The 12,965-nt window shown below is 42.0% G+C and overlaps 1 protein-coding gene across 1 annotated transcript; it reads right to left on the bottom strand.

Moving 5' to 3' along the window:
* Positions 1-1,497: 1,497 nt before the first annotated feature.
* LENG9 (leukocyte receptor cluster member 9) lies at positions 1,498-11,400 on the bottom strand. The gene is made up of 2 exons (XM_069200802.1): positions 11,254-11,400; positions 1,498-3,234 (listed from the first exon to the last, which is right to left on the bottom strand). The coding sequence occupies exon 2, from the start codon at positions 3,216-3,218 to the stop codon at positions 1,848-1,850; it is 1,371 nt and encodes a 456-aa protein (XP_069056903.1). The 5' UTR covers positions 3,219-3,234; positions 11,254-11,400; the 3' UTR covers positions 1,498-1,847.
* Positions 11,401-12,965: the final 1,565 nt, after the last annotated feature.

Raw genomic sequence — 12,965 nt, forward strand, 5'->3', positions numbered from 1 at the left:
GTATTCATGAGGTAGATCGAATAAGGACCCACTATGAATTAGTCATTTTGTAACTGACCTCTTAGTACATAGGTTGGTTTGCAAATGACCACACTTAGGGCCAGATATAGCAAAAGTTTTTACCTATTCTGTGTCTATGGGAAAAAGTGTTCTTACATATAGCCCCTAGTCATTGCTAAAAATACTGGTTGCAATTTGCGACAAATATTATGCGATTAGTTGTACGGTCATCTGCCCACAATGAATTTTCATTTTCCGCCTGCTTTCAACTGGGGTTTAGGATTATGTAAACGTTAAGATTGTTTCACTGGATTTAAGCTTGCCAAGTGTAGGAAAATGTCCATTGTGCAACTGTATATCTGATTTAAGAGATGGGATTTTATAGCAGGTGTAGCAAGTGCACCGACCCCCTAGGAGAAGGTGGAGGGGATTATTTGTAACATTTCGTACCAAACCCCTCATAATGTTCTCAATAAATGGGGCTAAATGGTGAATCCCACAATATAGTACTTCTCATGAAACAGACCAAATGCCGCATTCAGCTCCAAAAATAAACCCATGAAAGCCTGTACTGCTCTCCCTTGCTGCACTGAGAGACTGAAATGTCTAAGAGAAGTCTCTTGGCAATCCAATTTGAGTGCAAGAGTAAGAGGCCTGGGGAACCCAATGGTAAACAGCATTTTACATACATACTGGGCAACACCCTGCAGTCTCTGACTGCCTCAGGTCTCCACGAAAAGGCTTCAGAGTTAGACGTACTTAATTTGGGCTATCTGTGGCATGTGTATATACAACATAACTAGGAGACGTCTAAGAAGCAGTTCCATTGAGTTGACGAAACTCCTTTAGTGCATTTACAAATATGAAAGACATGTGTTCACAGTGTGCAGTGGTTGGTTTGAGGGCAGTCTGTGGCAATGGACCTGACCTACATGGGGTCACTTGGTATTCACCATGGTAAGCCTTCAAGGAGAGTAAGAGGTTTTTGGGTTCCACGCTTTTCTTAAATAGACATCCATCTCCTAAGATTGAAGCGTACTGTCCACCTGAAGTTAGTATTTTGACAAATCGGGTTTGGAAGCCAACTTGGTAGCAAGTCTCTTGGCAGTGAAACTTTTCATTATCCTTGACGGGTACATGTGCCGACTAGGATGTTTCAGCATGTAGTCTGGTCTTGGCTCTTGAACAACTGTGATCTCCACAGTGATAGCAGATCTTGTGTGGATGTCAGGCGGGACACTTTCCACACTATACTAAGGATGTACTAATCATCATTAACTTAGACTCACATCCTTCAGCTGCTGCTTCTCATAGCTGCATGGTTTGGCCTACTTTGGACAATATTAACATTGTATTTTATAATGGACTTCCCATGATTTAAAGATCTCAGCCTGACCTCCTCATGATGTGGGCTCAAACTAGAGACTGAAAATGGAGGATTCTGTGTCAGACTGAACATCTTAGTCGTACAAAAGGGTATTATGTAACCAAAGGATGGACAAATTAGAGATATCTTTTAATAGTGTTTTAAAAAAAGCAAGCCTACACATCAATATTTTAATTCATGCAAATGTATTACTTGTATTGTAAAGTTTATATAAAATTTGGAAATATTAAAATGTTTTACAGAAACTGTCATATTTTTGTATATTGGAGTATGTTTATTAAAGTTGATATTGTTTCTAATATGTAAAACCTATGCATATTATTAGCTGTACAGTGAGGAAAATTCTCTATATAATGTAAGTATGACATGATAAAATCAATGGATTTCTGTACACGCAGAGCAGAGATGGTATGGATTTCTCAAAGCATCAGTCCAGAAGGTTTATATCCTCTACAGAAGGTCAGTAGAGTGCAAACTCCATTAATGTACTATAGAATCCATCTGTCCGTCTACTTTCACCTGCGTAACAGAAACTGAGGGAGTCCACCTGCTGAGATCCATAGCTGTCCACTAGGGTAGCTCCATACAGGGCACGGGACAGCTGCAGTGAAGGATTCTTCTGAGCAGTGTGTCTGGGGATCTTGGCGATTGTCAGATGGAGGCTGTCATAGCTAGGTGGTCTGATGACTGTTAGCCCTTTCTCACTGAAAAGGCACTCTAAAGTCCTAGCAAATCTGCACAGTTCTGGTGTGGCAGAAGGTTCCAAGTACAACACTCTGGAATGAAAGTCATTCAGTCCCTGGAAGTGCAGGATGAGCGCAGGAGGGAGGAGACGCTGGCTCTCGCACCGCAGCTCCTGCAAAGTGGTTAATGCCTTCTGGATTTCCTCTGGTGACTCTAGGTGGAGGAGGCACAATGTAAGATGGAGGGTAGGCACTGGTGTGCAGAACTCCACTAGTCCAGGTTCAGCCTTCACCAGTTGGTTTTGCACCTCCTTGACAGCACTTCTCACCTCTTCACTTGCGATTCGGATTGCAACAAAGTGGCTGGGTCTCTTCCTCTTGATAGCTCCACGCTCAGGGGGGTCATCAGTTCTTTCATGCTTTAAATGGAACTCTCCCTCATCACCATCATCATCACCAGAATCATAGCTGCTTTTAAGAGCAGGGTCTCCAATATTCCCCTCAAAAGCTTCAGTATCCTGCTTCTTCTCTTCCAATTGATACTTTTCAACAATATCCAATATAGTGTGCCCACCCCCTGTGGAGCCAAATACATCATCTGTGCGTGTGGCCTTGTCCCACACAACCACATCTCTGAATTTAAAGTACTGGATACGATGTTTAGGTATTGCTAACACATCATACCCTACAGATGCAAAATCTTCCCAAGAGAAGGCAGAAAATGGTTTCTCAATGATGCCTAGGAACCGGTCCAGATAGCCGATGGTGAAAGAGTCCTTTGGCAACTGATCATCCCACTGAATTCTGGCAATGACATCTTCGGCAGTTTTCATGGGTGGCTTCTTCTCCTTGGATTCCAGTTCCTCTGTTTTACTCTTTTCTGTCTTGGACCTGGAGGGAGAGGTTTGCTTTGCTATCCCCAAGTGAAGGTTCCGGCAGCGGTCTCCAAATCGACAACGGCCTTCAAGAAAGAAGTGGCAGGCGTTTCCATTTTTGGTTGTTTCTGAATCTGCTTCTGAAGGTGTTGGTTCCATCATGTTCTCAAATGCCATGGTGGCTACAGGTTCATCAGTTTCCAAACCGTCCCTATTCGGTACAGCAGAGCTTGTAGCACTGTCTGTCTGGTCCATCACCGTCTTGTCGTCCATTGCTTGTAAACTGTCACTGGTGGGGCAAAAAAAGAGTAATTAGAAATTGTGGTGACTTGAAGCCCTGACTATTTTATGTTAGCGACTGAAAATCTCATACCAAATCATTTAATCATAATAATGTTACTTGTGCTACTACATTTCTCTCAGTTGGCATCAGTGAGTTTTTTCTTGTCTCTTGTGATAGTGCTTTGTCTGTAGTATCCTGAGATATTAATGCCCTTTCCCAGGTTGTGTTTTATGAGCTCAATGCAAACTCTCTGCTTGTGCCACTAGTACATTTACCCTGTTTGTTTCATATTATATCAGTGCAACAGCTGTGAATATATTCAAATAATGTTTCTGTTCATTGGAATAGTCCAGAGATACAGCTGTAGGTGCATTAGCATCTTTACTCTGTGCACTATGGGGAACTAGCTGTAGGGTCAGCCTTGTTCTATTGTTTAGTATGTGCTCTTTGTATGTGAAAGCAGGTGTAAGTGCAGTGTCTGTGACTTAATCTTAAGAATGTTCAGCACAGAGCACAGGCTTACTGGATCTAAGTGACAGCACAGCTTGAAAACTCTTCAGCGGCTGGGATGGTTCTGAAGGCTTTCAGACCCTTTGGAGCTGTAGAAGTGACAAAAGGTTTTCTTTTGTTTGCCTGACATACGCATTCCAGTAATGAGCCCTCCCCTGTTTAAAACTAATGAGGTTGAAGGACCAACTTGCCACAAAGGTGCATTGATGACCTTTAGCATTGTATTGCGCCATGTAACTGTGATGTTATCTTGGATCAGTTCCAACAGCAACTATCAACGCATGGCTGACGTTCTGCCTTGCGGCCTAACCTGTTTAGATAACCCAGTTGCCATAGAAGCTTGCAAGGTTTACTAACATTACACTTGCTAAAACTTTACCTGTTTCTGGTCAAAGGTATTCAAGCAGTTTGGCAGTTTCAGACTCTGGGTTGGGTATTACAATTAGAGAATACTTTTTAAATGGGTAAGAAAATTCTGAATATTTTACCCCCAGCTATACATAGCAAGTATATGTACGCTCTGTACTTTATGAAGCATGAGGTCGCAGGCAGAACACAGCAGAGCTCCATAGGCAGGCACAAAATTCCAAGGTGACATATAACCTCCTTATGGTGTAGCTTATAAAATGGATTTGTTCTACTGAATACCAAATTACATGCTGAAACCCCTAATAAGAAAATGTAAATGGCAACAAATACCAATTAGCAATTTGCATTTTTTTATTTGGAATGTATTCTAATTGATTTAGTAGACGTGGTCGCAATTTGTGCACCGACTTCTACAAATACATTGGGATTTTGTGAACCAACCCATGTTTTAATAGGCTGGTTCACAAAATACTGAATACTAGTTGGTCCCGCTTCTACGTATCTCATTATTATGTATGAGGTAGGTTGCAAATTACGACCCACTGCAACTCGCTAGAGTCACAGGCATGCTGATTTGATTGGGTAAGCAGACCACCAGATCTGAGACGGCCTTTAAAGAAAGTAACTTTTTTTAAATGTAGCCAGTTTGACTAAAAGAAAAACTTGATGTGTTTTAAAAAGAATGAAATGTTTTACAAACATTTTTTAGGAGTAGGCAGTGGTCTCTGGGACTCCTGCAACTAAAAATGTATTTGTTTGTCCACATCCAGAAAGGGGAAAGGGTACTCTGTCACCCCTTCCCACTTGCACATTGCTTACCACCTCCTTTGAGGAGGTAAGCACTAAACAGAACTTAATGCATCAGTATTTGGAAGAGACGTTCTTTACCTGCCCCTTCCAAATACTGATTTGATATATTTAGTTGAAAATCCAAATTGGATTCAATAACATTACCACATTCCAATTTGGGTCTTGTACATTTAAAAATCTACTTTTGCTGTTGCAAAGCTCAGATTGGACCTTTGCGATCACAACATTTCTTCGAACATGAGGTTTATTGTCCTTATAAGTAGGCTGTTGCATTCACTGAAATTAGAAAAAAAAGTGCTTCTGTACAGTGAACCTGGGAAAGGCAATGTGCACAGAGTCATGCTTTCTGTTTGTGATTCTGGAAGTTGCACCTGTCTCCCATAAGACTTTACTTCCTGCCAGCAAGTGTTCAGTGACGTCACAACTCACTATTTATATTCAGCAAGTTGTAGCATCAAACTTCTCGATAATATGAATGAATCATATTTGATAACTGTAAGGAAAAAATATAGTGTGCACTAAGCTCTATACGTTACACATATCCAATGTTATCAAACATGTCTGACTTTTGTAGAACACACATTTATTGTGATAGAGCAAACTTCTACTCAAATACTCCTTGAAAGTTAGATAAAAATGTAAATTCCTTATTCTTCCTATGTGGTTACATTAACTGACATTTGAAAATATCTAAAAGACGGTAGGGGTGAATGAGAATTCGGCCTGCAATACAGCATTCCAACCCCCACTAGCCAAGACCCACATTTTGGTCAGGGGCATAGGGTAAAACTGAAGGTGATTCTATGTTTTTATCTCAAAACACACAGGTACAGCAAACCACAAAAAGCTCAGATTCACTAATATATAAACTAGTTACAGAAGTGTTCCTTTTTTGGGCATAGGACTCTGACCCACCAATGGTGGTATGCTTCTTCCTTGGGTCCTTTCCTCATCCAGGATTTGTAATGTTGTAGGTACCTTTTAGCACCTAGATTGGGCACCCATATTTTAGCTCTTGGGCCCATAGTCCGTACTTTTAAGAAGCAAACATATTTTATTCACTTTTATTCAATTTATTACAATTTAGCACAGCCTGCTTTTAGCGTGTTGTTTTATATTTTATCTGCTGCCTTTCGTAGAAAACATGCTTCTTTCATGTTCCACATGTAATTGTCCTTTGCATGCATTTTACTCTGTCCCTTGCTCAAGGTTGTCATTGTTGTATACAATAGTTCACCGGGTATTGCTGATCTAAGAGTTAAGGAGTCAACCTTCTAACCACAGACATATTATCACGTCAGGCTGTTCTCAGAACTCAACACGTTTTGTCATATAAACACCACAAAGGCCGAAGAACGTTAGAGGGGACATGCCATCTTATGCTGTGCACCACTTCGTCAAAAGGTTTTCTTATCTTGGCCTTGTCTTTTCAACCAACTGGGAGGACTGCCAGCAGAAACACAGGCAGACCCTTGCCTTCTTTCTGGTATGGGTTCAGGGTGCCTTCCATAAGACCTGGGCAGGCAGAAGGGCTAACACTGCTATGCTCTCATGTTAGATGCTAGAGTACAGGTATGAATTCTTAGACTTGATCGCTTATATGTTTCACTCTAATGGTCACAATCCTCACTGTATTATGTTTCATTTTCCTAATAATCGTAGCTCATGCCTTTTATCATAGAATGCAGTTTCTTCAATAAATGTATTGAAACTTATCCTGCATCTCTTTGTCTGCTTTTGTGTGTGTAAGGCTTTATGCAACTGAGAAAAAGGGGTATGATCTGTTCCACCACGACTTTCCTTAGGAGTCAGAGTGTCATGTTTTTAGACTGCCACATATCACCTTTACTTTCCAGGTTTGGCTGGGGTGCTGCTAGCTAGCCGATGTGGTCAGGCTGCTAGCTTCCAGTCGGTGTGGGACTGACTCAGTCACCCACACACAGTGGTGCTGCCGGCCTAAACTTAGCAATCTTATCCCCATGGTAAGACTCCTACGACAGTAATAATTCTGAATTGGCTGAACAACAAGGGAGCTTTTTTCAAAGAGCTCCAAGTTGTGGTTGTTGATTTGTAATACCACTGATAATATTAAGGACAATACAGGAGTTATTCCTACATCTTAGAGGTCAACACATTCAGCCATTGATTAAGCCCAATTGGGTCAGTGGCCTTTGTCATGTAGTTGAATAATGTAGGAGTAAGGAAAAGATAGGTTCCAAAACACAGTAGGGGTTATACTCACAGTTTAAAGTTTCTCCATAGTGGTTAATACCCCAAATGCAGAGGCTTATTTACCCATTGAGGGAGACAGTAAGCCCCTGCCTATTGACAATCATACTCCAAAGGATGGGACTCGTAACAGAACCTACACACCATACAACCTGCAGTAGATGATCATCTTACAATATATATACAAGAGGCGACAGTATTAGCGAACAGGTTTCTTTTGAATCAGTGGCGCTTAAATTGGATCACTTAAATATAATACCAACGTCAAAATAAACAATAACTCTGCAATTAATTCCTGTAAAACAACAGAAATGTTTATTTAAAAGTTTTATTGCGATCATAATTCCATAATAGAGACATTCATGCATAGTATGTGAACCTGACAAAGTGCTTACTGAGATAATGACATAGGAATATTTCAACTGGCATACTGAATAGAAAGAAATTAAAGTGTCTTTAGTCTACTTTCTTCTTAAATAGAGATCATGAAGACTCAGTCCTCACAAAAATGTCCACTATAGGAGGAGGCTGAGGCACATCATAGAACTCACAAAGATAGTGTTTCTACCTTTCTCCAAGCCTCTAAAATGTATGGGTTCTGGCCATCTCCGTGAAAGCTCAAGGTTCAGAGCAGAGGGCCTCATTTAGAGTTTTGCAGACAGCGTACTCTACGCGCCTGGCAAACTGAGGGTCTGTCCACTCTATTTAAAGTCGCTCTGTCAATGGAATGGCCCAAAGGAAGTGGGGCTATCATGTAAGCACATCATAAGGTATACCCTATTTAAGTCAGTTGTTTTGAGGTAGATGTTTTCTAACTTTCACAGAATGAGATCTAGAGTCAGTAGAACTATTCACTTGCCACAAAAAAATACAATAAAGAAGATACCTTTTTATCCAAAGTTAAACGCTGTAAATGCTATGCTTAAAATCTCTGTTAGAAAAAACAGGCATTTGAGGTGAGCAGTTTTAGAATGTTTGTGGTGTTGTAGAGTGTTCCTTATAAATGAACTGCTCTCCACCTAAAATTTGGGAACTACCTAGAGTTCCCTACTTCCTTTTTTGCATAATGTATGTGGTACTCTAAGACTGAAAGGGTACTGCTTTGAAACATGCACAGTGTTGTCATCAATTATGTCATTCCTGATATAGCAGTGATGTTACAAGTGATGCCATAGAACATGTCAATGAATAACCAAAGGTTAAAGACACATTAAAGTTGTGAATTGTAAGAATATTTTACTTTACAATAAAAAAGGAAAACCTTAGAAATTCGCTGAAACAACACAAAGGATGTTTTACTTAGGTTAAAATGTCAGTTAAAACATACTGTTTTAAACAAACAAAACTACTGAAATTCACTTGTTATACTTATCTCAACTAACTATAACTCTTGCCAAAAAGTACATCACTCACCTGCCATGGACAGTGTCTTCACCAATGATGCTATTTCAGATTTTCCCGTCATGTTATCAGTGTTGACACAGACCATATCATAAGTGAAGTAATATGTAAGGTCTTAAGCAGTGCGTGGCGAGGGCACGAGTTATAGTGCAGCCAAGCCCTGCATCCAACCCTCAGCAGGCAGCGAACCACATGCTGCACATGGCCTTCGGTATATGGCCTGGCACCAAATCCCAGTAGGTGTGAATAATTTACTATGGGATGTTACAATATACACTATAAAAGGTGTCATTTTATGCAGGGCATACCTACTAACTTTGTCAAAGAGTCAAAACACCAAAATATAAAAAGTGGGCCTATTACCTTTATGAAGGGGTCAGCACATTAACATATATCTAAAATACACCTATTATCTTTGTCAAAAATCTGCAATACTTACTATCAAATATATATTTCACTAATTCAAACAATCCAAAGTGTAATAAAAGTGACTGTCATAAAAATGTATAAACTTTTATTTTAAAAATCAACGTCTTTGAGTCTCTTTTTAGTTCTTTTCAAGCTACAAAATGCAGCCATAGAACCAACCACAAGGGGGCTCTGCACTCCAGCTGGAGAGCATAGAGCTACAGCTAAGAATGCTTTAAAACAAAACTGATTTATTGACCCAGCATACTGTTTTAAAAATAATATTGTTGGGAGGCTGATGCATTCCCTGCAGCCCCCACCACATAAAAAATGCTTGGTGGTGCCCATGCTCCTTCTAGGGACACCACCAGGCTTCAAAAAAATATATTTAAAAACACTTGAGGGGCAATATGGGGCACTCTTTGCAAGAAGCAGTAAACAATAAATGAGGGGCTCCTGATGTGCATTTTATGATTTTTTTTAATTGATTTTTAGGCATCCCGGTGCCTACCCAGGATATCCATATTTCATTTTTGCTGGGGGCTTCAGGAGGGAGACCCAGGGCCCTTGTGGCCTTGCCAGCTTCCTGAAAGAGGCCCCATTTCACAGGAGCTGGCGCAGGAACTGGCCACAATCTTTTTTCTTATCTGAGGCTACCCCAATGCCCACCTGAGACACCCCATAACATTTTTCATGCTGAAGCCCACAAGAGAGGCCCCAGGGCCCTGTGGCTCTGCTGGCTCCCTGCTAGCCCAGGAGCTGTTTTTTTAGTTGGATGCCCTGGTGCCATGTCCCATGTTGGCAGCTGAACGGAGCCCCACGGCCCCCACAAACCTATTGGCTACCCTGCCAACATCCCATCCAGGGTGCAGCAGGAGCCGGCATTGCTGCTACCCAGCAGAAGCATTAGACTTCACTGCCTGCATTCTCTCTGGCAGGGAAACCACTGTGCCCAGGAGTATAGGGTCCCTGGGACACTGAAACAGTTGGCTTTAAAAAATGGGGGTTCTGGGACTATAGACTGGTTCAGGGAGGGGAGCTGCATGCCCCTGTCCCTGTTAAATATTTACAGACCCCAAGTCCCTCTTCCCTCTAAATAATTATCTACCCTGGGGGATGGGTCCCCAGGGCATCGAGGAGGCTCGAGAAAGGGGGTCCCTCCCCTTTAAATGTCAGCCCAAGGGGATGGGTTCCCCAAGGATACATAGAGACTCAGAAGGGTGGGGTGGTGTGCCTCTCTCTCCGTTAATCATTGGCTCCAGTGCATGGTTTCTCAGAGACCTCATAGAGGCTTGGAGGAGGGGGCTGCACTCTCCCCCCTATAACAGAGATTCCACCACCCAGCGCTGGCCGACGCTTGGCTTTGTTTTCTATTTTTTTTTAACAAGCACAGGAACCTTTTTTTTAAAAACAATTTTGCCTCAGATTTCTTACAAAATGCGTTATTTAGGGAGGGGGCCCACCAGGCCTATGAGGCCACCTGCCAATTTTGCTGTGTCTAATTGTTCCTATAGAAAACTGAATGGGAAAAAACATGTTTTTAGACCCTACATTTTTTTCAGTGCCTCAAAACCTTTCAAGAAGATGCTGAGGTGGAAGAATATTTTTTGAGAATTTTTGTGAAAGTTCGTCAAAGGGCGCCAAAGTTATAAGCAAACCAAAAATGCTTTTGCTATGTAAACGTGGTCCTCGCTAGGTAATATATATATATATAGTTAATTAGCACAACTGTGCTAATTAATATACGCATTTCACATATTTTTTACTAAAGAGCAAATTTCAAATTTCAGCTGTGTCGGGAGTCGGATAGCATAAGCTAGAGGCAATTTACGGTCTGAGAAAACAGCAGGTAGGTTTCGAGCAGACTCGGTGGGCTCTTGGTGGTATGGTACAAGACTACCGACAAAGCACCGCTACAGTCCAGGCAGAACCTGCGGTTCAGAGGCCCTTGTTCGCTGCTGTATTTTACGTTTCGTCTTAGTCCCAGCAAGATACAAAGGTCTCTCAAGACGTCTTTCTGTAAACTGCTGACAGCCCTGGGGGTTTCTGCTTTCAGAGTTGTGTTTGGAACCTGCAGTTCAGAGATTTATATATAAGACAGACTCAACATTTCGTAATTTCGACAGGGCTGTCTCAACATTTCATCCATTTCATAAAATAGGCACTGGTGAGACACACGTTTTCATTACTTCCTTACGAGACTGCAAGTATCCAGTAGAAGATATTTATTATTTAATAGAAGACAACATTTTGACTATGTCTCTAGGTTTACTTGAAAGTTAAAGGTAGGATAGTTACCTCTAGTTGATCCGTCTTTACCTCCCGCTGTCTCCCGTCGCCTGTCAACCAGGTATTTCCTCGTGTGACGTCAGATGGCAGCAGATCCCTACCGCCGGCCCGGCCCTATTCCGCATCTGAGTCATGGAGGCCTCCGCCCCTAACTGTGGCCCGGGAGGGGCGGTCTACATCATCTTACCCTCCCCACAGTTAACGGAGGGTGACTAAAGCAGAGTTACACAGACTCTTTGCTCCTGCAGGCATGACGGGGAAGTGGAGGAACACGCCACTCCATTTCGCGCCAGCAGAGGGCAATATAGACCTTCTTCACAAACGTCGCTACACGCTTTGGTACCATTCAGAGATCTCATGCTACTGAGTGACTAATGTAGAGCTATGGGACGTCAATTCACCACAATGATAAGGGGTAGTATTCTTCCCTAGACTCGCCATGACATCATCGGTTTGAGCCTTTTGCCTACCTTGGCCGTAGCTGCCAAGTTAACAGGTTCTTTACGTGTAACATTTGGGCCCAGATTTAAGAAGTGGAATAAAGCATACAATGTGCCAGTTTGTAACCCCTTGCGCCACATTATACCTCCACCATGCATAATGTTTGCAAAGGGGGGGGGGGCATTCCCTTGTTAGGATGGGCTGAAAAAATGGCACAAAGCAATCTAAAAGATTTCTCCGCGTCATTTTTAACTGCATCTTTTAACACTTGTTCTGAGCAGGCGTTAAAAGGCGGCATACCATTTGTTAAAATGGGCCTCTATGTACTTTGTAGAACTAGCGTTAACATTTTTGGTGCTAATCCTGCAAAGCACCAAACTAGCGTCAAAAATGTTGACACTAGTTCCCTAACTACTGCCATGGTGCACCGTATGTTTAATATGGCGCACACATTGTTGCTATAGGGGGGCGCTAAGGGGCATAAGAAAAGTGGCGCTCCAATGGATGCAGCACCACTTTTATTAAATCTGCCCCTATGGGGCTTATTTACAAGCCCCTTGCATGCCAGCGCATCAGTTTTTCCCATATAAAAAGTGACGCTCTGCGGTGCAAGGGGCCCATAGGCCCAGATTTAATTTAAGAAGATCTAGCGCCACATTAGTGTCATTTTTTTTAAGCTAATGTGGCGTTAGGATTCAAAAATCACCGCACCATATTTACAAAGTGGCGCAATGCATGCATTGTGCCACTTTGTAACCCTTTGCTCCACATTATGCCTGCACCAGGCATAATGTATGCAAGGGGGGCATCCCCCCACTAGCGGGGCCAAATAAATGGTCAAAGAAATCTAAAAGATTTCTTTGCACCATTTTTAACAGCATTTTTAACACCTTCGCTGAGCAGGACTACAGGAACAGTAGGCAGAGGGTGTGGGGTTTAGGAGACGGATTGCAGATAGTGAGTGCAAGAAAAAAGTAAATAAAAAATACATTGAGCTGATTAATGCGGACATGGACAACAGGGACTATAGTGAAGGCACTCGTGTTTCAATTTACCATTTATATAACAAAAAAACTGCCACCTAGCTATTCGTGTTAAAGTGCAGCCGTAGCTCAACCGTGTCCCAGATAAGCCCTGCCTCTCCCTTCAAAGCAATCAAATTCATGCCACCTCACGAAGGGCAGTACCGATTAATGTTTAACTTCGGGCACAGCACATAAGAACTAAAAACAAAAAAAAACATAAAAAACAATGTGGTTTCGCACTTCCAGCGATCTCTG

Source organism: Pleurodeles waltl, chromosome 7, assembly GCF_031143425.1.
Source record: "Pleurodeles waltl isolate 20211129_DDA chromosome 7, aPleWal1.hap1.20221129, whole genome shotgun sequence".
In the NCBI taxonomy this organism is placed as follows: domain Eukaryota; kingdom Metazoa; phylum Chordata; class Amphibia; order Caudata; family Salamandridae; genus Pleurodeles; species Pleurodeles waltl.

What these genes read in the sequence shown, in the direction of transcription:
- LENG9 (XM_069200802.1), bottom strand. Translation starts at nt 3,218, where the DNA reads ATGGACGACAAGACGGTGATGGACCAGACAGACAGTGCTACAAGCTCT.